We start from the raw sequence: 26,382 nt of genomic DNA, 5'->3' as shown, positions 1-26,382 counted from the left end.
GCAGTCTCTGATCTTCATATCAGTTGGGTTATACTGCCCCCTACAGGAGTAGGACACTAGGCAGAAAAAAGTTCTGGCTATGCCTATGGGCAGTCCCAGGTTGTATACCCTCTCTCCCTGCTATAGGATGTCCGTTTTACTCTGCCTAGTCAGGAGTAAGGACCTAGTTTCTTACTGGGATCTCTGGTCCTGGCAAACTTTTTTTCTAAATAGTTAACTTTTTTTCCGGATTTTTTTCCTGTGAGATCTACTAAGCCGGATCTGGGCTGACGGGCTGGATATATAGATCCAGTGGTCACCCCACCCGGCCAGCGAACGCACGCAGTACCCAGCTCCGCACTAGATCAGTCGCGTCCCACTTTATCCTTTATCCACCCTTTATCCCAAATGGAAAAAAAACTGCTACTGTGACTGTTTGTTTAACTGCAATATGAGCCAGAGTTTGGCTTTATTTTGTTAGTGTATCTAAAGTAAATCTGCTAGTACATCTAACACCCCCCCAGATTATGAACAATACTACTGTCCAAAGATGCCTCTGTGCTCCTTCATCCAGAGTGGAGGCACTCTAATACAGGATGTGCGTTACTGGACAGATAAACATGTGAAAACAGAGGGGGGGGGGGGGGTAAAGCCCAAAAAAAAAAAAGAAAGCTAATGCAGCCACCACATCTAAAGATTGGTAAGCAGCAGTATATTTTATTTTTGGTTTTGGGTCTAATACCGCTGAACACTGTTTGCATTTAGAAAGAAACATACATTTATTGATACATTAACGAATAAAGGGCTGCATTCATTTTTTTTTTTAAGTGTATGTAAACCCAAAATCAGTTTTTCAGTGTACTTGGCATTGCATCTCTCTGAATACAAATCGCTTTTTTTTTTTTTTTTGTGAATCTTTTGCAAAGTTTTTTTCCTGGAGATTCTGCCAGTAACATCACTTCCTGTTGCACACTGACATTAAAGTTTTTTTTTCTACCTTTTTAATGGTGTGCCAAAAAAAAAAAAAAAAATCCCTATGCATTACAGCTTTCTCATTACATTCATATGCAGTTCCCTGCTTTGTAAGCTGCTTATTCCATTGCCCTCCCCTCTCAGTCCTGCCTAGCTGGCAGGACGGATGTACTCGGCATTGGATGGACAGCCGGCCCCGGCAACTCATTAAAGCGGTAGTTCTCACCGCTGGGACACTTGTACCTACAGGTAAGTTTATAATAAAGCTTAGCTGTAGGTACAGGGAATATCTCCTAAACATACACTGGTTAGGAGATATTCTCTGTTTCTTCAGGAAGATGGAATTTGGGAAGTATATCAAATGATTCTTCAGAATTTCCAACGGAGCGATGTGCCAGAAAGAGACATCAGAATCGTTGCTGTCGTCATTTTCCGTACCTGATGACGAATTCTCCCACCTATCGCTCAGTTCAAGTAACTCTGTTTCGCTGTCGCTGTTTTCCAGTTCGTCGCTTTTGCACAAAAAGAAAGCTTTTTTGACGCCATGGTTGTTCTCTATTTTCCAGGCACAAAGAACTGGAAAAGCACAGGCAGGGCACTGGAAAAGTCACCAGATGAAATCCTGTGGTGAAATGCCATGATACAGGGTAATCCGTTAGGATCACAGCTTTGTATCATGTCATCTAGTGTATTTACATTTTTTAAATTGCCGCCGGTTCCACCCCCCCCCCCCCCTGCGTCGCAACGCTCGCAGGGAAGGGAACCAGAAGACAGGTGACGGCGTTCTATCAGATTTCCCTACCCCGTCAGATTTCCCTACCCTGTCAGATTTCCCTACCCCGTCAGATTTCCCTACCTACATCATTTCCGGTTGAGATCAGCTGTGGATTCGTCATGCAGCAGCTTGTAGCCGCGTCACACGTTCCATTGGGCATGCGCAGAATAGGTAGGCAAAAGGGGTCAGGCAAAAGTCCTAGTGTGCATGCGCCGGCGCATGCGCATCAACGGGTCAGGCAGCGGGATCTCTTATAACAAACATCCATCCGATCTCCATGGCCCACACTGCGCTGACCCGACACTGCGCCGAGTCGACACTGCACCGACCCGACAATCCGATCTCCATGCCCCACACTGCGCCGACCCGACAATGAGACAGTGGGCGTGCGCGTGTGGGTAGGGAATAGGATTGTCCCATTGTCGGCTTGGCGCAGTGTGTGCCATGGAGATCGGATGTATGTTTGTTATAAGAGATGCCGCTGCCCGATCCGTTGGTGCGCATGCGCCCGCTCATGCGCAGTAGGACTTTTGCCTCACCCCTTACGATGTTATCAAAATTCCCTACCTATTCCGTGCATGTGCAGCAGGATGTGTGACGTGGCTACAGCTGGTGCATGATGAACCCGTAGCGGAAATTACGTAGGTAGGGAAATCTGATGGGGTAGGGTTTTCTGATAGAACAACGGCATCGGCCGAGCACACAGCTGGAGGATAGCGGGGGAGGACGGCGGGGGATCGTAGGGGAAGGGGAGTTTTAAAATATAAAACAACAGATTTCCATGCAAAACAATGTACCGCTTTTAGCACAGAAATCCTGACATAATCAGACCGCCAGGGAGGTTAAATGTTTGACTCATTCTTGCTGGTAGTTTGGGTGGAATTGTGTGAATGCATCAATGCAGTGCATGTTATCTCAGCCTGCAGAGCTTGGATTCATTGAATGAGTTTGCTAAAAATTTAAATATTGCAACATATTTAGCCTCATGATACATTATTAATTTAGTTTATTCAGCATGAAATGGAGCTTAGTTATGTATCTTAAATAGAAAACTATCGTTGGATATATGTTTTACTCCAAAAGCATTTTAATAAAATAAATTTGCTAAAAATAAAAAAAATCTGATTAAAAATCATTGATTTTTATCCACCCTGCTTTAATAGTATATGTACACCTGCGGGGTGGGACGGATTGGCCAATCATATGACTGTTGTGGTTGGCTATCAGTGGTTAGCCACATATAAAGGTAGCTGGTTTTAGTGGCCTGGTGAATGGACAGGGATTTCCTCCATCTTTCCACTCCAGGCTCGCTGAGTATATGTCCTACAACAATAGTCTGGGTGAGGTGGCCGGCTGGGTGTGTGCGTAGGTATAAGGTGTTCAGTGCCTCACTTTGTAAACACAGTTTGTGTTTCATTTGATAATATAGCTATGGAAATGAATTGGTACACAGAAAGTGAGAAGGAGAACTGCAGACACCACACCATGCTACAAACAGAAAGAGAAGCCAGGCTTTCAAGAGGACCAAACCTGGGCAATCCACGCTCATTCTAGCTGAGCCTATCATGAACTAAATGATTTATAAGGTTACAGGTTGTTATTCAGGGCCATTCAGAAGTGTAGCACACAATTTTCTCATTCAATTTCCTTTTAGATGTCGTGCAAGGGCCTGCCTGATTGCATACAAATTGAAAGTGTTTAGGTTTAACCTCATATTATATGGTTCTGGTAAACCTAAATGAAAATTGAACAAGAAAATTGTATAATTTATGGGCAGGGAGGGTAGGTCTTGTCTATTTGGACGGTACATGCTTTCTACTTTATACATGGAGCACCCTCCTAGGTAGGTGCTAGGAAAAAAAACATTCTATATTATTTTGGCAGAGGCCCTAGAGAACGAAATGGCAGTCGTTGCAAATTGTTTTGTCACCCATTATTTGCGCAGCTGTTTTTTAAACTTAAAAAAAAAAAAAAAAAAAAAACACTTTGAAGAATTAAAAGAAAAGATAGATATCCTAGTGTTAATTTTGGCAGCACATTTCGATTTCGTTTTAGTCTTTTGACTAAAATGCCATTTTAGTTTTAGTCCCATTTTAGTCATCTGCAAATGTTTTAGTTTTGGTCGACTAAATCTGCAGTACATTTTAGTTGACTAAAATACCCTACATTTTAGTTAACTAAAATAGGAACAGGAGCACCACACCACAACATTCTGGCGTGGTGCTCCTGTTCCTATTTTCAGGATTCTATATCAGTCTAGGGGGGCTCTGGGTGTCCTTCACAGAAGAGCCTGATCTGTAGTTATGCCTGTTGCATGTGTCCAGTGTGTGATTCATCTGGTCTAAGGGAGTGTCCCCACTGTATCCAATAGGGGAACCTGTTGGACAGTGGAGGAAACCAAGCCAGTGACACACAGGCTTTTGTAGCTGTCCCAGTGGGTTGGCACAACAGTGGTGCATCCTGGGAGACATCATAAAAGCCAAGGGCAAATGTGACAGAGGGTGTCTTTGGGGCGGGAAGCCAGGCCCCAGGAGGAAGGTGACGGCTGTCTCTCCACCTGTCTGCATTGAAGGTGGTCACTGGCAGTCGGCATTGTGAGTCAGAGTGTGGTGCTGAGCCAAGAGGTCCAGGAAGCTGACAAGTGGAGCTGGAAGTAGAGTGGCCTTGGGAAAAACAGTGTCCATGAGTACCAGGGAGCTTGCCAGGGGTCTGCCTAGGAAGGGGATCACTCCAGTAGGGTGTCAGTGGACAGGAGGTCAGCGCACACAGTCAGTGAGAAAGGAGGTGCCAAGTTAGACCCTGAAGAGTAACCTAAGCAAGAGCACATATTCTTTATCTTCACTTCAGTGGTAAAGTGAAGCAGTGTCCTTGCCGCATTCTATAGTCAGTTGTCCTCAGAATTGTGCATAGTTCAAGTTAAAGTATTCCACTCATCCCTTCTCCCATCCAAGTTCCAATAAAAACACAAAAACCAAATCCCCTGGACTGTTCGTTGTCTGAGCCAAGTATTTAAAGAGATAAGCTTCTACAGACTGTTGCTACGGGTAACCCAGGGTAATCCAAGAAGTGTAATTCTCAGCAGCTCTCTAGGTGGCAGTGCTACATACACATGTGTTTGTTTGAGAGATAGCTTAAGCTTTACAGAAGCTCTTTTTAGGTTTTGGATTTAGGGCGTGTGAGTTTGTTAGCTTTTTATTTTGGGAGAAATGGATGGCTGGCTCTGGATCCCAAAATTGGTTGTGTTTCCTCCAAGGTAGTGTGGAAATGTTGGTGTGCAGGGTCTTCACAGCTGTTGCAAGGATACCCAGAGCCCCCCTAGACTGATATTGAATCCTGAAAATAGGAACAGGAGCACCACGCCAGAATGTTGTGGTGTGGTGCTCCTGTTCCTATTTTAGTCAACTAAAATGTAGGGTATTTTAGTCGACTAAAATGTACTGCAGATTTAGTCGACCAAATCTAAAACATTTGCAGATGACTAAAATGGGATTAAAACTAAAATGGCATTTTAGTCAAAAGACTAAAACGAAATTTGCTGCCAAAATTAACACTGTAGGGCACAGGTGTCAAACACAAGGCCCGTGGGCCAAATGGGGCCCCCCAGGCAATTTCATGTGGCCCTCGTACCTCTCCTGCAGCTGTGGCACCCCCCTTGTCTCTGCCATCACCTTGGCTCTGTGGTCGGCAGAAGAGAGGACAGAACTCCTTTGCCAGATCCTGCAGCTGCAGAAAGGCTCATCTTTGTCCACCCCCCCTTTCCAAGCAGACCACAGCAGAGAGGAGGGCATAACTCCTCCTACAGATCCTGCACCTCTCTGTGCAGCTGCAACACCATTTTGCCTCTGGTCTCAGCATTCAGCAGACTCTGGAAGCTGACTCCAGCCCTCCTCTGGGTCTCCTCCAGACCCTTCACTTCTTTCAGATCCACCCGCATCTTCTTCCTTGCAGCAGCACAGGGTAAGGGGGTGCATTGTGATGTAAGGAAGGTTGGGTGACTCTTGACTTCTGATGGTGGGGGGGCTCCTGACATCTCATGTAAGGGGGCGTGGGGTGCTCTGGACATCCAATCTTACAGATATAACCGGCCCTTTGAGGGCAACCATAATGCTGATGCGGCCCGCGATGAAATGGAGTTTGACACCCCTGCTGTAGGGTATATATCTTTTTTTTTTTTTTTATTCTTCAAAGTGTATTTATTTATTTATTTTTTTAAATGTTCAAAAAACAGCTGCGCAAATATCGTGTGACAAAACAATTTGCAACGACTGCCATTTTATTCTCTAGGGCCTCTGCTAAAATAATATATAATGTTTGGGAGTTCTAAGTAATTTTTTAGTGAAAAAAACAGATGTTTACTTGTAAAACAAAAGTGTCAGAATAGGCCTTAAGTGGTGAAGAAAATTTGTCCCTTTTTGTTTTTTTGTAACTAACCTATTTTTCTATACTATCTGCCAGGTCTTGATGGATATGTTTGACCAAGACGATGACATTGGCGTTGTTGCGTTATGTGACGAGGAGCCTTCCTCCACAGGAGAGCTGAACTACTATGAGCTGGTGCGGAATGAAATAGCTGGGGAGAGGCAGTATCTGCGAGAGTTGAACCTCATCATCAAAGTCTTTCGGGAAGCTTTTCTCGAAAACAAAAAGTTGTTTACATCCATTGTAAGTCTTTTGTTTTTACTCTCTGTGCTGCTTTTCAGGTTAACCATTTCAGCTCCGGATGGTTTTACCCCCTTAACCACTTGCCGACCGCCGCCTGACTATATATGGCGGCGGTCAGCCCCTTCCAGGCAAAGTGACGTACCAGTACGTCACTAGCCTAGGAGCCAATAGGGGACGAGCGCGCTCCGCCAGAGGCGCGCCCCCGCTCGTTCCCTAAGCAGCCCGCACGTGTGACCGGCGGACCTGATGTCCGCCGGTCACTCGCAATCGTCGGGTGGAGAGGGAGAAAGGCAGGCGGCTAATGTAAACAAAGCCGTCTGTCATTCTCCCTGATGTAACAGCACAGATCATACGGTCCTGCTATGTAGGACCGCTGATCTCTGCTGTTACACACACACAGCCACATCCAATCACAGTAAGAATCACGCCCCTAGGGACACACTTAACCCCTCCCTCTCCAATAAAGTTAACCCCTTCCCTCCCAGTGTAATTTTTACAGTAACAGTGCATATGTATAGCACTGATTACTGTAGTAATATCACTGGTACCCCCAAAAGTGTCAAAAATGTCAGTCAAGGGTCCGATCTGTCCGCCGCAATGTCGCAGTACCGCAAAAAAAATTGCAGATTGCCGCCATTACTCGTTAAAAAAAAAAAAAAAAAAACAATAAAAATGACAATCTTTCCCTTAGTTAGTAAACGCAATAACTTTTGCGCAAACCATTTAAAATACGCTTTTTGCAATTTTTTTTTTTTTTTTTTACCAAACATATGGTAAAAAAAAAAAATTGGCCTAAAATGTTAAAAAATTTAGATTTTTACATTTTTTTGGGGAATTTCATATAAAAAAAATGTGAAAAATATTGTTATTTTTGCAAAATTGTCGCTCTTTTTTTCTTTATAGCGCATGATCAAAAAATCGCAGAGGTGATCAAATATCACCAAAAGAAAGCTCTGTTTGTGGGAAAAAAAGGACGTCAAATTCTTTTGGGTACAGCTTCGCACGACCGTGCAATTGTCAGTTAAAGTCACGCAGTGCCGAATCGCAAAATAGGCCCTGGTCAGGAAGGGGGTAAAATCTTCCGGGGCTTAAGTGGTTAATGACCGGGCTGATTTACCTGACAATTGCAGGCATTAGTAACTGACCTTACTAGTAATGGCGGCGATCGGTGATTATTAGCGGGACTGCGACAATGTGGCGGACAAATCTGACACTAATGCCTCGTTTCCACTGAGCGGTTCGGATCGGTACGGTACGCTAATTTGAGTGTTTCCATTATGAAAGTGGCCCATACAACTGAACCAAACCGCACCATTCTTGGTCCTCCTTCAGATGTAGGGCCATAGGAAATGGTACGGTACGGTTAGGGCGGAGCTACTGGCATCACACGATAAATTCCACTGATTGGTGGACATGAAAACGTCAATGCTCACTTCAAACGAAAGCACAAAACAAACACCAGGTTTGGTGTGAACCCTGCATGGCCCCTGGCAGTCCGACTTGCGGTGGAAACGCTCAACTGAATAGGCCGGACCATTCTAGCCCTTCCAAACTGTACCAACCCGAACCGTTCCACTCAGTGGAAACGAGGCATAAGTGACACTTTTTGAGGACCAGTGACACCAATACAGTGATCAGTGCTAAAAAAAAAAAAATGCACTGTTACTGTATGAATGACACTGGCAGGGAAGGGGTTAACACCAGGGGTGATCAAGGGGTTAAGTGTGCTCCTAGGGAGTGCTTTCTAACTGTAGGGGGAGTGGATGCACTAGAGAAAAAGAGAGATCTGTGTTTTAGCTTAGCTGAAACACAAAATCTCTGTCTTCCTCTGTGACAGAACAGCAGTCTGCCTGGTTTACATAGACCCGCTGATTGGTTCTGCTGTGTTCAGTCACAGGGGGAGCGGCGCACGCATGCCCATGACCTCTCCTGCACAAAATCATGTACAGGCACCACTATGAATAGGGATCTTATACACCTTCTATGGCACTGCCCCAACTTGCATCCCTACTGGACAATAGTGGTCCGCACTATTAATTCAGTGTTTCACACTACAATTCCAATTGAGCATACCAGATGTATCTTGGGGATCCTCGATGATCTTCTACTTACGGAAGTTCAAAAAAATAGCTGTTAACAGAGCCATGTTTCAGGCCCGTAGACTTCTCCTGCTACAATGAAAAAGTGAGAGGCCTCCACTTTTGAGTATGGGATACACCCTCAGACTTGAAGAATTAATTTTCCAGCATCGTGGATGCCCACACAGGTTTGATGGGCTCTGGGGTGACTGGATAGTAGTAGCAGGTCTTGCACCCGTGGACTTGGTGTTGGATAGAATACTGGACTGATCTTTACCCTATAAGCAATCAAGGGCAGGGTTGGCGTTTATTCTCCTATATTTCTTACCGATTGTGGAAATACTCCCTTATTTTTGGTACCATGTTGTGTGGTTTTGTAATTTTTTTCAGCATTTGCTTTATGAGTGCTTAATGTTTTCTGATTGTGGTATGCTGTATATAGCACATAGACGCTCTGAAATTCCTATATTGTCATGCATTTTGGCTGTGTATGTTATGTATGCTTGTTAAAGTTTAATAAACTTTTTATTCCTGATTTAAAAAAAAATTGTTAACAAATATGCTCTGAATTGTTCTATAAAGTCGAAGTGACCACTATTTTAATATACGAAAATTATGACAGTATTGTTTTCATAGGGCCAAGGCAGAAAATTCCTAAGAAGAAGCAAAAATTGCAAACTTTCCAGCCTGCTATGAATACAGGCTGTCCATCTTTAATTTATTTTGGCTGGGCCTTAAAGTGATACCTTTAGGGGTAGAGGTATTTCCCGTGACCTATTAACCACTTTACCACCGGAGGATTTTCCTGCTTAACGTCCAGGCCACTTTTTGCAACTTTTCACTGCCCGACTTTAACTGACAATTGCGCGGTCATGCAGCCCTGTACCCAATCGAAATTTACGTAGACAAACAGAGCTTCCTTTTGGTGGTATTTGATCACCTCTGCCCTTTTCATTTTTTGCGATATTAATAAAAAAAGAACAAAAATTTTGCGAAAAAATTGACATTTTCTACTTTGACAGTTAAAAAATATCCAATATATTCAATTTTTGTCATATATTTAGGCCAAAATGTATTTAGCTACATGTCTTTGACAAAAAAATTCTCAATGAGCATATTTTTAACCGCTTTAAGACCAGAAGATTCTACCCCATTCCTGACCAGGCTATATTTTGCGATTCGTCGCTGCGTTACTTTAACGGACAATTGCGTGGTTGTTCGAAGCTGTACCCAAATTCAATTTATGTCCTTTTTTTACCCACAAATAGAGCTTTCTTTTAGTGGTATTTGATCACCTGTGCGATTTTTTTTAATTTTTTTAAAAAAGAGCGACAATTTTGAAAAAAAAAAAAATTTTACATTCTGATATATAACATTCCCCCCAAAAAATGTAAAAATCTAAATTTTTTAACATTTTAGGCCAATTTGTTTTCTGCTACATATATTTGGTAAAAAAAATCACAATAAGCGTATTTTGATTGGTTTGCGCAAAAGTTATCGCGTTTACTAACTACGGGAAAGATTTGTCATTTTTATTGTTTATTTTTTTTCTAGTAACGGCGGCGATCTGTGATTTTTTTTTTTTTTTGTGGGACTGCGACATTGCGGCGGACAGATCGGACCCCTAATTGACATTTTTGACACTTTTGGGGGTACCAGTGTCATTACTACAGTAATCAGTGCTATAAATATGCACTGTTACTGTAATAATGACACTGGCAGGGAAGGGGTTAACTTTATTGGTGATCAAGGGGTTAAATGTATGCCTCATGCTTACTGACGTGTGTGGGGGGGAGGGGGTTGTGTGACACAGACACAGATCGCAGGTTCAGCTATGCTGAATCCTGTAATCTGTCCCTGTCTGTCACAGGAGGTTCGCCTGCTTTGTTTACATAAGTGGGCGGATTTCCTCACTCGATCCCCGACGATTGGGGAAGAGTGGCGGTGATCACCACCTCTCCTCCCCTGGCCCGACTCCCACTGTCTCTGAATACAGCGGGAGCGAGCCTCCGGCTGCGCGCGTGCACTGCCGAGAGAGGGGAGAGTCTGGTGATGTAGGTCTTCGTCGCCAGACGATATCGAGCCACTTTGCCGCAGTACCAGCTCAGTGAGCGGTCGGCAAGTGGTTAAAGTGCATTTATAGCCAAAACTGTTACTCTTAGTTTTGGATAGAGTAGTGAAGTGTTAAAACCCCTGTCAGTTAATTCAGATCCGCCTGTCAGTTTTTTTGGTGGATCTGAACGGTCCCCCCATGCATCTCTATGGGGCATCGGATGTCAGCGGAGACATGTCCGCTGACATCCGATCCAATCCGATCCGTCAAATCTGGACGGATGGAAACCCTATTTTCCATCCGTCCAGCGGATCGGATCGGATGAGAACGGACCGATGGTCCGTTCCCATCCGATTCCCCCATAGAGATGCATGGGGACCTAACAGTTGTGTCTCCGCACACAGCACAGAGAACAGCTGTCATCCTCCTGCTCAGCGGGGGATCGGCGGATCGATCCCCCGCTGAGAAAAACTGAGTCTATCCAATGGACTCCATGTGTGAAAGAGCCCTTATACAGTTGTCACCAGAACATGTGTCATCTGTGCCCCTTCCACTGGAAGATTTCCCCGTAACCTCCTGTTCTGATGACAGCTGTAAAATGTTGGATTTCCAGTCACTTCCTATTTGTGACGGGGATCACAGTGACAAATAAGGTGAATCTACATAGATGGGACACTGATTACAATAAAAATTTGTCTGGGACTCTAATCCCCACCCCCCCATACAATTTATTTACATGATGCTTATGTGTCTTAACGTGTAAAGCACTCCATATATCCTCTTTCAGGAAATCGAGATCATCTTCAGTAATATCCTGGACATCCATGAACTTACTGTGAAGCTTCTGGGTTTGATTGAGGATACTGTGGAGATGACGGATGAGAGCAGCCCGCATCCTCTTGTTGGAAGCTGTTTTGAAGACTTAGCTGAGGTACAGGCCATGGGTCCTAAAGTGGATCTGAACGCAAAAAGTGAATAATTGCTAGGTTATAGGGAACGTTTAGAAATATTAATTGTGCCCAATCTGTACCCTGAAAAATGTACCTTTTTGTCTGGAATTCCTACCAAAAAAAAAAAGAACTGCAAGGGTGCTGGTATGCCTGGGCAACTCCTGTTGCCTACAGCCTTCTGATTAAATGTCAGTCTCTTTTTGCTAGTCTCAGGAGACATAAAGTGAGATTTGGTGATGTCACTACTGTGTTGCTTACTGTTCTCTTTGCTGGAGGCTCAGACACGAGGAAGCAAAACCCTGCCTCTACCAACATTGGCCATTTCTAGAATGCACAGCACAGATTAAAGCCACTGACCAGTTTTTGACCCAAAAACTAAACAGATTCCCTCATCCACACAAGCCAGTTGGATGAGGGAATCCTCCCTTCTGCTCTGTTGTATTCTGACAGCGGGACTCCTCCGCTGTCAGAATGCACTGATCAGCGCTGCAACCCATTGGCTGCAATCGCTGATCAAACAAAAACATACCAATAGTCCCATTCGAGAGGAGTTGATCGTTGGATCGGCTCCTCTCGAATAGGAATGGCCATAGACGCATTGAAACTCAGCTGGTTCAGCAGGGACTGGTCTATCTATGGTCCATCTATGGTCAGCTTTAGGAATTCAGGAGTAAGGAAGTCTATAATGGAGAAAGTGCAATTGCAGGCAGACCGCGGGCAAAACTGGTGGCTAGTCCTTTGCCCTCTGCCTATCTTTTTTTTGAGGAACAGCTTCCTCAATTCAGTTTCTCTTTAACACAGACACTAGAGATTGGACACATGTGTAAATGTATCTCATCACTGTTGGTAATTATATAGCAGAAAATAAGATGGGTACACATGCCTAATTTCCAGCAATGGTTTTATGTCAGAGTTGTAATAGGCTGAGGAAAAATATATCATGGGGAATCTTTCCACCCCTCCCCAATAATCAGTGTTCCAGAAATATTTGCTGAAGTCTTGAAGAGTTTGTTTTACCCTAATTAGGAATACAATTTAGGAAATGTGATAAGCAGAGTCAAATGCACTATTGTCATCTTAGGATAGGAGGTAAGTGTCATCAGTTTGGGTCAGCTGTGTGTCCAGAACTGATGTTTTAAACCACAAATGCCTCCTGATGTAGCAACACCATTTAGTCATTTCAATAGCTGATCAAGCCTTGTTAGACATAATTAGTGCAGAATATGGAAAATATTTTTATATTGAGGCAAAAGAGGACGCTATAATCAGTCAGCATGTGCAAGTGGGCATGACACTGCGGTCAACATCGGTGCCTTTTTATAACAGAAGAGTGCCATCTTAAAGTGGAATTAAGCTTCACGATTTAGACTGTTTCCCAAAACAGTTACATTCAAGGCATGCTATGAATGATAACTGTTACAGTTTCTTGTGCTCTCAACCAAACTGTTAGGGCATCAAACGGCTGGTGTCATAACTGAGCACATGTGCAGCACCTTGGCAACTGCAGATGAAAAAGTTAAGATGGCAGCTTCCTTGGCTATAGTGGATAGGAAGATATGGTTTACTTTTATAAGTCCATAACATTTATTTATAAATAAACAAGCTGCGCTAAAAATATATTAGTGGAATGATATCACCCAAACATGAGGTATATATAAATAAATAAAAATGAATAAGAGCCGGTTCACATACAGGCGACCCGACTTGCCGGGGCGACCTGTGTGCACCGCGACCTCGGAGCGACATGCACGGACTTCATATCATTGAAGTCAATGCAGGTCGCTCCAGGTCGCCCCAAAGTAGTACAGGACCCTTTTTCTAAGTCAGAGCGACTTGTGTCGCTCCTATTAGAACGGGTCCTGTGCTAATCTATGGCAGGCGACCTACGGCGACTTGTCAGGTGACCAAGTCGCCTGACAAGTCGCCCCAGTGTGAACCGGCTCTCAATGAAGTGTGCAGATTAAATTACACAAAGAAGGTAATCCTATGGTGCAATAAATAAATCTCTAATTGATCAAAATTAGGTGAAAAAAAGTTCATACAATAAATGATAAATAACTGGAGCACCACGGGGAGAAACAGTATCACCAAAAAACTATACCGATAATACTGGACACATACTAATGAACTGTTAAAAGGAAAATCAATGTGGTATAAAAAGTCCATAAGTCCATATGTGACACAGTCCATAAAAAATTCCAATGTGCACTCCTTAGGCAGCTCTAGTGACAAGGTAGAAGTTTTGCTTGTTGCCAACTGAAAAGAAACACAGGCGCCACTCTAAGTGCAGTAGCTGGAATTTTATTAAAGGATACAACTTAATGTTGGGTACTCACAAAGGTAATAAGTAATCAAGCACCGAGGATGCTCCGGTGGAGAGTCAGGATGGCCAGAGCGGTAGCAATGGGCAGGCTGCAGCGATATCGCTGTACTTCCTCGTCCCGGGGACACTCAGATGCCGGTCCGTCGTCACTTCCGAGAGCGTGGGCGTGATTACGTCATGGCGCCGGCGACGCGTTCTCCGAGCATGCGCTCCTTCTTCAGGCCGATATCGCGCCATTTTGGATAAGGGATTTAAATAGGATGGAAGCCGTGGCCTCCCGGTCCTAGAGTCCGCCCTAATATTAAATGTATTAGCAGTTTGGTTTATCTGATAGGTCTGGCAGTGTCTGGTGCATATAAAATCAGCAATTTCACAATACAGTAATGGATATTCAAGCAGCGATTAATATAAAAGCAGTGGTTAAAACAATATACAATATAGGAGCAGCTTATAAGCGAAGAATGTACTTATAGTAACCATTGTTTTAGCCGCAGTATAAAATTGTTAAATAATTGTAAATACAAATAAAATTAAATTCACATAAAATTAAATATAAAAATGAAAAAATATAAAAAAAAATTAGAAAATAAAAAATAATATATACTTAGAGTGGCGCCTGTGTTTCTTTTCGAAAAAAAGTTCATAAAGTCTCTTAATCCAGAAGATCCCAAAAAGTAGTGAATGCAGATTCCAATATTCACCAATTGTGCAGTGACTGCCACCAGTGTATCACTGCTTACCAGAGATAAATGAATGCAAGCCAAAAAGGGGTATCACTCAGGATCGTTGATAACGTCATTTCTGACGAAACGTATGTCGTCGCGGCGTGCTGACGTCACCGAAGTGAGATGAAGGGCGGGCGGAAGAGCCGACCGGCCGGCGGCTTGTGTGATATCCTCTATATGCGCATTCCCTACCTTCAGATTGTAAGTGCATTACCTTGTATTTCCTTTAATAAATATCAGTTTTACGCTATGGGACCATTTATTTTCATTCACATGTATGTGTCTTGATGGTGGATGCTCCCATTATTTATGCTGATCAATGTCCAAGCCCTGGAGGTGTAGTGGAGTTTAATTCCTGGATTGCCTTTGAGATCCTGAGTGATACCCCTTTTTGGCTTGCATTCATTTATCTCTGGTAAGCAGTTTGTACCACTGGTGGCGGTCACTGCACAATTGGTGAATATTGGAATCTGCATTCACTACTTTTTGGGATCTTCTGGATTAAGAGACTTTATGAACTTTTTTTCACCTAATTTTGATCAATTAGATATTTATTTTTTTCTCTATATGATTACCTTCTTTGTGTAATTTAATCTGCACACTTTATTCATTTTATTTATTTTTTTATATATACTCATGTTTGGGTGATATCATTTCACTTATATATTTTTAGAGCAGCTTGTTTATTTATATTTCGTTTTGGGTGTTGTCACACTTGAAGCTGCAGCTTCCTTTTTCACTTACCCTCTTTTTATACCATATCATTTATTGTTTATAAAAATGAGACAACAGGAAGTTAAAAGTTAGCCAATACATAATAGGGGGTCAAAGAACCCCCCTTCATCAGGACTTGGATGGGAAAATGACAAAACTTGCTGTATTCTACCCTTAGGAACAAGCCTTCGATCCGTATGAAACCTTATCCCAGGACATCCTTACCACCCAGTTCCAGGAGCATTTTAATAACCTCATGGCTAAACCTAATGTTCCCCTGCATTTTCAGGTGAGAATTTTTTGGGCTGTGTCTGGTTCTGGGATTTTTTAAAATCTGCAATTGAAATGTTTCCTTAGAGGTGAAGCACTGTATGCATCTGTCCATTTAAGTAAAAGGTATCTAAACCCAAGAACTAAAAGGTACGATAATGCTGCTTACCTGCCCTTAGATTTACAACCACATTTCCAAAAAAGTTATGTGTAAAATCCACATAAAAACAGAATGCACTTATTTGCAAATCTCATACACCCTATTTTATTCACAGTAGAAAATATATCAATTGTTTAAACTGAAAAAATTTGGTAATTTTGAAACTGATGTCAGCAACACATCTCAAAAAAGTTGGGACGGGGCAACAAAAGGCTGGCAAAGTAAGTAGTACTAACAAGAGCTTAAACAACATTTTGCAACTAATTAGGTTAATTGGCAACAGGTTAGTAATATGACTGGGTATAAAAAAGAGCATCTTAAGGAGTCAGAGTGTCTCAGAAGTAAAGATGGGCAGAGGTTCACCAAACTGAAAAGCTGCGTCTAGAAATTGTCGAACAATTTCAGAATAATGTTCCTCAGTGTAAAATTGTAAAGACTTTAAATATATCATAATCTGCAGTACATAATATTAAAAGATTCGGTGAATGTGGAGAAATCTTTGTGCTCAAGAGACGAGGCCAAAATGAGATATTAGATGATTGTCATCTTCAGGCCCACAGAAGGCACTGTGTTAAAAAACGGTTACCAGATTACAAGATTTCTGCCATGATCAACCAATGTGTTTTTGTTCTATGAATAGATATGTTTAAACCTTTGCAATGGTATTTTTATTAGACCAAAAGGGAGCAGATAGTAGAAGTTTATTGATAGGGTTTACATATCTTTTAAAAAGAAGTACAGCCAAAGCTGGTTTGGCTGTACTTCTCTTATGGTTTACAGGAGAGCAGTTTGTTCTGCACTCCTGTGACCCGTTTTCAGCAGACAGCTGGTTGAAGCCTGCTGTCGGCTAACGTTACAGAGCCAGTCTGGGCTGGGGAAAGATCGCCTCCAATTGGTCGGGATCCACCCAGATGCCTGGACCTGCACCTGGCTCAGCCTCCCAGCGATCCGCTGAGAGCCTGAGCCTGTGGTTTCTGCCAACTCCACAGCCCAGCACTCTAGTGAGCACAGGGAGCCGAGTCACCAGCTCTTTACTCACGGAGCTCTGAGCAAACATCGGTCTTTGATCGATCAGTTCTCAGTCTTAGAACCAGTGGGGGGGGGGATAGATGCAGCTTCAGACCGATGCTGCATCCACCTAGGTAAGGATTATTTCTAAAGAAATTCCCAAACTTCTCTTTAAAGATTTGCCTTTATGTACTGAAACATGGCTTACCTGAAGTTGCTAAAACCATGTCAAGGGATAGTTGATTGAATTAGATAGACCACATAGACAATGTGCTAGAGTTCCTCTCCCTTATGCTGTTTACTTAAAGCGGAGTTCGGGCCTCAAACATATTTTTTCGATAAAAATACCCCCCGGGACAGTCAGGGCTAGTGCATTTAAGCAATGATAGCCTCTGAACTGTCCCCAGGTTGCACTGACCTTTTTGAAGAAATACTTACCTTGAAAATGTCTTGTCCAGCGCTGCCATCTCAGGTGGGGGCAGCTGAAGCCAGAGCGTCCTCTTCGGTGTCCTCTTTGGTGACGTCGGAGTCTCAGAATGCCCTGCATGGCCCAGCTCATCACTTCCGGTGCAGGCGCATCATCCCTGCACAGCTTCTGGGTATGCCCAGAAGCTTTTTAGCAGGGAATGACGCACCTGCACCGGAAGTGACGAGCAGGGCCGGTCCAGACGCATTGATTCCTGGGAGCGATGATGTTCGGCTCCCAGGAGTCAATGCAAGCAGGAAGTCACGGCGTGGGCCTCGGCCGCAGAGGGAGGAAGTGGAAGGAAGGTGAGTATATTTTTTTCAAAAACAAGGTAATTAAAGCAAAAAAAAAAATTGTGATTATCCAATTCTTTTTCAGGTTACTTAGAGCAAGCGGATGTCAAATTTTCGTTTTGAGGCTGGAACTCTGCTTTAAAGAAACACGGGGGGAGATTTATTAAAACTGGAGCACACAGAATCTGGTGCAGCTATGCATAGTGACCAATAAGCTTCTATTTTCAGCTTGTTCAAATAAGCTTTGACAATAAAATCTCGAAGCTCATTACAAAAAGTTTAGGAAATTCTAGGGTATGGGACTTTTAAGGTACTCACTAATATAATATGAGTGACAGACCATATCCTTAGAAAGAAAGCAAAGAACTCTTATATAAATTTAAAATTATTAATTTTAATTGGTACATACAAACATGTGACTGAATAAAGTTAAAAACATAACATCCATGAAGTCATACATGAATGAAATTTTTCCAAATCTGACCGGTTTCGCCCGGGTTGGCTTCTTCAGGGATTTGGATATGAACTATGAAATATTTTCTAAACTTTTTGCATTTTTCAGGGATGTTGGTACTCCATTAAATTTGCTTATAGCCCCTCCCACTTTCATTCAGCATCTAGAAGCTCATTGGTTACTATGCACAGCTGCACCAGATTCTGTGTGCACCAGTTTTAGTAACCCCCCCCACTGTCTCCTTGCCCATGCAGGGCATAGTGACCATGTTTCTGCAAAGGGCATCCCCTGACCCTCTTACCCCACCATCCTGGTGCTCCCTCACAGCTCCTTGCTCCTCTGCAGCTGGTGAAAAAGCCCAGCATGTGGCTTGCTCCCCATGATGTTGCCAGGCCTAGTAGCCAGTCGCAAAATTGGAGGAATGACGTCAACGCTCCAGCAGGTTACCAACACAGTCCATTTCACTGCTGACTACGGCTTAGAAAAGGAGCTGCGAGGGAAAGCAGGTATGGTGAGTATAGTGTTAACGGGGGGGAATTTTTAGAGACACTGTTACTTTCCCCTGCATGGGCAAGGTGACCATGTCTCTCTTTAATCATGGAGTCAGTAGGCTGTGTAGTAAATATATAAACATTGTATGTAGGTCTTGCTTGTTGGAGCTTTTAAACTTCAGAATAAAAAGTGAGGGAGCAAATAATTTGCCTCACCCACCAATAGGAGAGTGACGGTATAAAGTATAGTTGAGGTTCATAGCAACAGGCAGTTTTAAAATGTTTAAATGTAATTGGTCAAGAGGTTTACATGATCATAACTGTCATGGCACAAGCTATTAGCAGCTAGTTAAATGCTATCAGTGAGCAGTAGAAGAAGCTTCCCACCCTCTCTCCATTGTTGCGGTCCTTATTGTGTGGCATCTGTCCCTTTCTGCAATAGAAAGGGGACAGTTACTGGTTTACATGGTTATAACTTGAGCTTTAATGGCTGAGTTATCAGATATAGTTTTCATATATGTGTGTAAAATGATAAATTAATAATTTGATTTGGTGTGATATTATTTGGTGATAAGAAAAGAATATAAACGTGTGTTATGAAGTTGGAGTATAAGATGACTTAATTAATTTATTGCCAAAAATAAAGGGCCACAGCCAATTTTGATCAAATAAAGGTATGTGTAGTGTTTTTTATTATCATTAATTGTATTATTGAAGGATATTATATGGATGAAATGCTGTCTACGATTCCATGTCATGTTCTCTAATTTATGTTGTCTCCTCTCAGTCAATATCTGACGGCTTTAAAGAAGCAGTGCGATACATCCTCCCTCGTCTCATGCTGGTTCCCGTTTACCACTGTTTGCACTATTTTGAATTATTGGAGGTAAGACTTCTGTTGATAATTGGGCAATATGGGTAGTAATGAGGCGCTACTACTGATTGATATAATTGTAGATGGGATATGCAGGATAAACTTATTTGCAATGTTGTTAAAATATAAACATTTTGTGCAATAATTTATTTAATCAGGCTCCAATACCCGTGTTAGGCCTTTTTCACACGGAGCGGACCGTATTTCGATCCGCTCCGGCACTTTTTTTTTTTTTTTTTACGGACACGGATGACACTTGTGTCATCCGGTCTGTATGTCCGCATATCATCCCATCCGTTTGCGGATGATATACTGATATACGGACATGATGTATGTCTATGGGATTGCGTATGACAGCGGATGACACCGCTGACATCCGATTTTGCGTCCTTTCCGTTTTTTAAACGGAAGAAAAATAGGGTTCTGTTCCGTTCCAAAAAACGGAACAGAACTGAAAGGACGCAAATCGGATGTCAGCGGATGGTCATCCGCTGACATCGGCAATCCCATTGACATGCATTATGTCCATATATCACCCGCAAACGGATGGGGTGATATACGGACATACGAAACGCTCGTGTGAAAGAGGCCTTAGGGTGACTGTGTCTGTTCACTTTTTTCAAAATAAATCAGCGTAGATAACAATCAAAGATAAATTAGTGGTGGTGACTGCACACTCAGAAAGTGCCAAAATGAATGAATAAACAATGCTAAATTGGCGATAAAGTGCTAGTGCAGGACCGTGCTGTTGGTCCGAAAAACTTGCCAAGTCCTGATCTGTGCAGTAATTAGTATTACAAGTACCAGTTAGTAAAAGAATAAAGTAAAAAGTGTCATGCATATATGTATCTCTAGTGTAGCAATGTTTCCAGGCCTTGAACCTGATGTGGGTCTGCCATTGTTACCGGTGACACTTCCAACACATTTAAGTTGTGAATCCAAGTGTGAGAATTGAGACATTGACCACTCCGCCATCTTTGGTTGGTTTTGTTTATTGTATTTTGGGGATGGGAGAAGGAAATGAGCGGGATACTCCTCTGGCTCAACTAGGTTAACTGGGACTTTATACAAAAATGCCCATTGGCGCTGTTTTGACGGTAGCTGAATGCCGACCAGCGCTTCCAGACGCTTGAAAATACTGCTTTGCTGAACTAGTGCTGGAACCTCGACTTTTACTTGTTTGTTAACTCAGAAGATCCAGGACTGTAGAACTCGACTCCTGACACTCGATTTAGCTCAAAGTCACTGAACAGCTCCCTTCACTGGCTGAGGTAGCTCCTTGTCACTGCTTGTGCTGCTGCAACTCTTAACTCTGTACACTGCACACTGTACACATTCGCTCTTCAGGGCCCAACCACTGGCACCAACTCTAATACTTCAGGGTCCTCTGACTAAGTACTCCCTCTAACACTTCAGGGTCCTCTGACTTTTGAGGGGGAACCAGTGACATTACTACAGTGATTAGTGCTAAAAATATGCACTGTTACTGTAATAATGACACTGACAGGGAAGGAGTTAACACCAGAGGCGATCAAAGGGTTAAATGTGTCCCTAGGGGGTGCTTTCTAACTGTGGGGGATGGGCATTCTGGATGAACACAGAGACCGGTGATCCTAAATAGAAGGAACACAGAATCCCTGTGTTCATCGCTGACAGAACAGCAGACTGACGTTCTGTCTCCACGGGGAGCGATCACGCGTGCCCGGCGGACATCGTGTCCCCCTGTGGCCATTCGGCACAAGCGCGCCCCCCACTAGCTGTCCTGCGAAACGACGTACAGGTATAACATTTCACGGGACAGAGCTGACCTGCCGCAGTATAAGTATGGCGGCCGGTTGGCAAGTGGTTAAGGTCTGGCACTACTAAGGCATTATTAATCCTATACAATAAAAAAAATTCCATAAATTAGTGTGCACATATAAAGTCCAAAAAGTGTCTAAGTGCTGAGGATTTTTCCCAACACCACAGAAAATTAGAACATCAAATGCACTTCTTAATTATTCCACCTTAAACTCCCCCACTTGTGCTTATAAACTGCGCACTTACCACAGGTATTAAGGAAGATTAACCACTTTGCCGCTGCTCACTAGAGCTCTACTGCGGCAAAGTGGCTCTTGTAGGTCTGACAACGTAGACCTACGTCGGCAGACACTCCCCCTTCTCGGCGGCGCGCGCGCGACGCCGGAGGCTCGCTCCTGCTGTTTTCAGTCACAGCGGGAGTCGGGCCAGGGGAGGAGCAGCGGCGATCGCTGCTGCTCTTCCCCGATCGTCGGGGAATCGAGTCTGGAGATCCGCCCGCTTGTGTAAACAGAGCGGGCGGATCTCCGAAGTGACAAACAGTGACAGATTGCAGGGTTCAGCATAGCTGAACCTGAGATCTGTCCCTGTGTCACACAGTCATCTCCCCCCACACACGTTAGTAAGCACCAGGCATACATTAACCCCTCCCTCTCCAATAAAATGAACCCCTTCCCTGCCAGTGTCATTTTTACAGTAACAGTGCATATTTATAGCACTGATTACTGTAGAAATGTCACTGGTCACTGGTACCCCCAAAAGTGTCAAAAATGTCAGTCAAGGGTCCGATCTGTCCGCCGCAATGTCGCAGTCCCGCAAAAAAATTTTTTTTTAAATTGTCGCTCTTTTTTTGTTTATAGCGCAAAAAGTAAAAATCGCACAGGTGATCAAATACCACCAAAAGAAAGCTCTGTTTGTGGGAAAAAAAGGACGTAAATTTCGTTTGGGTACAGCGTCGCACGACCGCGCAATTGTCAGTTAAATTCGCACAGCGCCGAATCGCAAAAAGTGGTCCAGACGTAAGACAGCAAAATCCTCCGGTCGTAAAGTGGTTAAGGAAGGTCAAAGGCGGTTACAGTAAGTCCCATCGGTTTGCAGGCAGAGCGGATCTGATAATCTTCCTTCACTTTCCAACAGCAATTCCCACTTGCTCACACCCAGCCACAAACTGCCAAATATAAATAAATCATTGTGCAGTGTGATGGCGTTCACAATCTTCCTGAAGAAGCCATCTTGATGAAATGCGTTAAAGTGTATGTTGCCGTCATTTTCAGGTAACACGTGACGTCACATCCGGTCCTAATATCCGGTGATTGGAACGTATGCCGGCCCATGCAAGCAGAGTGGTCTTCTAAATACAAAGCTGTTTGCATTGGTGCCAGTCTAAGGGCACCATTACATGTGAGTGAGCTGTATTTATGTTTAAAGATAAAGGGTTTTAATTAATAAATACTGCACAATGATCTAATTATATTTGGCATTCTTCTCAGTTTGTGGCTAAGTGTGGAGAAAGTGGTAATTGCTGTTTTAAAGTGAAGGAAGATTATTATATCTGCTCTGGTTGCAAACCTATTGGGACTTAAGTGCCTTTGACCTTCTTTAATCGGTATCAATATCTGTGGTGAGTGCACCATTTATAAGCACACATGGTAGAGTTTAAAGCAGTGGTAAAGTCTCATGGACAATATAAAATAATGTGCCCCCCCCTGCAGAATTAAGCCGTAATATACTAGTATGCACCGCATACTAGCACATTATGCCAAACTTACCTACATCTTCTATCTTCACCTGGTCTCCGTTCTGGGTTTTGCATCTCCGAGTGCTTGATTGGCCGGACCAATGTGAAGTCACTCCCGCGCATGCGCGCGTGAGTCACATCACTGCAGAGCGGGCCGTAAATGTGGTCTGAGCTGCTGATTTGCTGCTCAGGTCACATTACCCACTGACAGGCAGGGGGGGCATGTATGACAGAAGAGACCTCTAGGGTGTCTTTTGTATCTGCTTTAGGAGTTTAGTTTTAAGATTTAAGTGAACTTATTCATTTCAGCACATTGCAGTATTTACTGGATAGCTTCAGTACCTCCCTGAATGTTTTTATGTGGTGCCAGGAACTGATTTTAACCCAATGCTACTTGAAACTGGGTAATAACTCAGAGCAGTGCTAGGTATCACTTCTTTTTATTAAGTAGTTAATGGCCTCATGCACTTGGCCAATTAAGGCGGTTCACCACCTAGTTCAGCATATTTCTATGGCGGGTATGATCAAGCATTTCAGTCACACACAGGAAACCTGTACATATCAATGACTGGCTGACACAATCCACAGCAGTTTAAAAGGGACACAGTGCCTCAAGCGCTAAGATCTGTGGATCCAGGTCCTGTATGGGCAGGGAAAAGAGATTATGATGCTCCGAGACTAGTACAGTTGGCAATACATGTTTGGAGAATGCAGCATAGAGTCAAAACAGGGCAGGTAGAAAGCCAGGGATGGATCAACCATAGAAACTTAACCAGGAAGTAGATAAAACAGTATAGTTTATTATCAACAATGTAAAAAAATTAGTAATTAAAAGCCTATGATAACATAGTGGTGTCCTGGGCATTGATGGGTTATAAAAATCCAGTCCAACAACCAAACGAGCATGAAGGAGTACCAATGTCCATGCTGGAAGGAGATAGATATCAGCTGTTCGGGGAGCCAAGCCGGAAAACGCCGGCGTGCCTGAATGGCTTCACTACAGGACGGCAGTGGGAGGTGTGAAACAAACATGGGTGCCTGCAGGAACCAGTGTGGACTTCAAGCTGGTCTGTTGCCGTGATGACGCGTTTCGCACGCATGCGCTTTATCAAAGTCCTTTGTTCATGCGGCTGACATCTCCTTCCAGCATGAGCATTGACGCCCCTCCATACTCATTTGGCTGCTGGACTGGATATTTATGACCCATCAACGCCCAGGACCACCAGTATGGTATGGTTGGCTTTTATGGCGCTTTTCCACTGCATGGAACCGAACGGTTCGGCTCGCTTTTGTGCTTTTCCACTGCATGGTACCGCATGGTACGGTGTAGGAACGGTTCGGTACGGTACGGCAGCACTTTTCCACTGCATGGAACTGAACGGTACGGCTCTATAAAACAGTACCACCTCGATTGTGGTTCCAAGAGGTACCATACCCGGTACCACATCCCACAATCCTTTGCATGCAGTCACTACTAGCCACTGATTGGTCAGAGAATCATTGTTATCCCACCCACTTAACTTTAGTACTACTTTAGTGGAAAAGCAAACCAAACCGTACCGAACCGTTCCAACGCCGTACCATGCGGTACCAGCAGTGGAAAAGCAAACCGGGCCAAGCAGGGCCGAGTAGAGCCGAGCCGGTACTTGCAGTGGAAAAGTGCCATTAGTAACTAATTTTTTACATTGTGGATAATAAACTATAATAATAAATACATTTTATTTACTTCCTGGTTCAATTTCTATGCTTTATCTGTCCCCAGCTATCCCGGCTATTGAGCACTGTCTACCTGCCCTGGTATCCACAGCAGTTTGCACATAGTTAGGGATAGATGCATGCCCCTGGACATGCTGGCAGCTTACATGAGCGCTAATTTCTTTCTGACTCATTACAGTGTTTACATCGTTTTGTTAAATATCATTTGTATCTAAAAGACAGCATTACCTTTAAAAGCTTAGTGTTCTCTGTGGGTTTTAAGTGTCATACCTGTGCAGCAAGTCCCTTTCTATTTTTGTTGTCACTACTTCTACTGGATGTCATACCTAAGCTGGAGATGGAACCAGAAATAATTTGAACTCCCATGATGCTCTTCCCTACCATGAGAGATGCTTTTAGGATGATGGGGTAGAAGGGATAGACAGAGACCTAGTTGGAGGCAACCGGCTACCAGAGAGCTGATTATTTGTTGCTCCAATTGCAGGGAAAGGAGGGAAATAGCTAATTGATTATATTTATTGATTTCAACAACTAATTTCAAAACATGGTCTTTAAGGACAGGAGTAAATTGTTAAATGAATTATCTATCTTACAGCTGTTACAAGAACGCAGCGAGGACCAGGAGGACAGAGAATGTTTAAAACAAGCCATCACCGCTCTGCTCAATCTCCGATGTAGCATGGAGCGCATCTACAACAAGCACTCCCCACGACGACGACCAGGGTAAGGAACGGCTTGGTTTTTTTGATCAGATTGCCTGTATGGAATTGTATTAATAATTAATAATGGGCCTGAATCTCTGGAGTGGTCATCTGTCAGATGAAGGGACTTTGCTGCTTGCAAACTTAGTGATTTTGACTATAGTTTTCTATTAAAATATTCTTTTCACGGTTTGGTAAATGTGCAATATTTTGGCTACTTGAACTGCTCAGCCATAATGCTGCACAAATTACTCTGAAATGTTTCATTACTATGAAAAGAATTCTGTAAAATATTGAAAAAAAAAAAAAAAGACTGGTTCCAAGCTGCATGTTCCACAGAGACCTCTCAACCAGAAAACTTGCCCATGGGACTTTTGAGAACTGCACCAAACATCAACAATTACTTAAAAATTTAGATTTTTATTCATATACAAAAATTTTAAAATAATGAATAAAATTCCATAAGTATAACAGAGTATAGTGAATTATTACATAGTACCATGTATACACATCAAGATAACCAGTTGGTAGCCTAAACCTTTTGACATGTTTCATGAAACAAAGTTCACTTCTTCAGGAGACGATAGCGCTTCATAGAATATCTGTAAAGAGGCCATATCACCAATTACAAAATAGTACCAAAAAAAAAAAACAAAAAAAACAGGTGTCCAAAAAAGGATTCATACAGTGGCAATAGCCAAAGAAACCAAGGTATAACTTGCCCAACAAAGTATCAACTATGTAAAAATCAAAATCTCCGGCCCTTTAAAGGTGAAGAACAATGGAGTGTAATGGAAATACAGCAGTCTAGTTGAAGGGGTCAGCCACCCAGAGCCTGGTTCTAGCTTCTCTTCCCTGTGCCTGGCTGTGATCTGTCAGTCTTAGCTTGGCATTTGCTCTAGCATTGATTGACTGTGAAAGGATACACTCTACATCTAATGTCTAATAAAATGTACAATCGGTCACACGTGAACTTCTATTCCTCCTTACCATTGGCAAAAAAGAGCAGTTTATACAGTTATTTTCTGTTTGAAGTGGAAGTGCACTTCTCTGAACCAGCTTGTATATCGCAGTGGGCAAAAAGAACAAGACTTGGGCTGAAGGAAGCGTGGGTCATGTGAAAAGAACTATAGAACTGTAAATTGTGGAAAAGTTTAGTTTTCTTTGAGGGGGAGTCTAGCTC

At 43.1% G+C, this 26,382-nt stretch overlaps 1 protein-coding gene across 1 annotated transcript in view; it reads left to right on the top strand.

The window, feature by feature from the left end:
* The window catches only part of SOS2 (SOS Ras/Rho guanine nucleotide exchange factor 2), a 178,762-nt gene that overhangs the window by 109,177 nt on the left and 43,203 nt on the right, over nucleotides 1-26,382 (top strand). The window contains exons 5-9 of the mRNA XM_082242700.1: nucleotides 6,182-6,388; nucleotides 11,307-11,450; nucleotides 15,410-15,520; nucleotides 19,161-19,259; nucleotides 25,094-25,221. Coding sequence (XP_082098826.1) covers nucleotides 6,182-6,388; nucleotides 11,307-11,450; nucleotides 15,410-15,520; nucleotides 19,161-19,259; nucleotides 25,094-25,221 — 689 coding nt within the window. The remainder of the gene's footprint in view (nucleotides 1-6,181; nucleotides 6,389-11,306; nucleotides 11,451-15,409; nucleotides 15,521-19,160; nucleotides 19,260-25,093; nucleotides 25,222-26,382) is intronic.

The sequence above is a fragment of the Pelophylax lessonae genome (assembly GCF_965119305.1).
Source record: "Pelophylax lessonae genome assembly, chromosome: 13".
NCBI classification, from domain to species: Eukaryota; Metazoa; Chordata; class Amphibia; order Anura; family Ranidae; genus Pelophylax; species Pelophylax lessonae.
The sequence above is the reverse complement of the archived record's forward strand: the minus strand, read 5'-3'. Positions and strand labels throughout refer to the sequence as shown.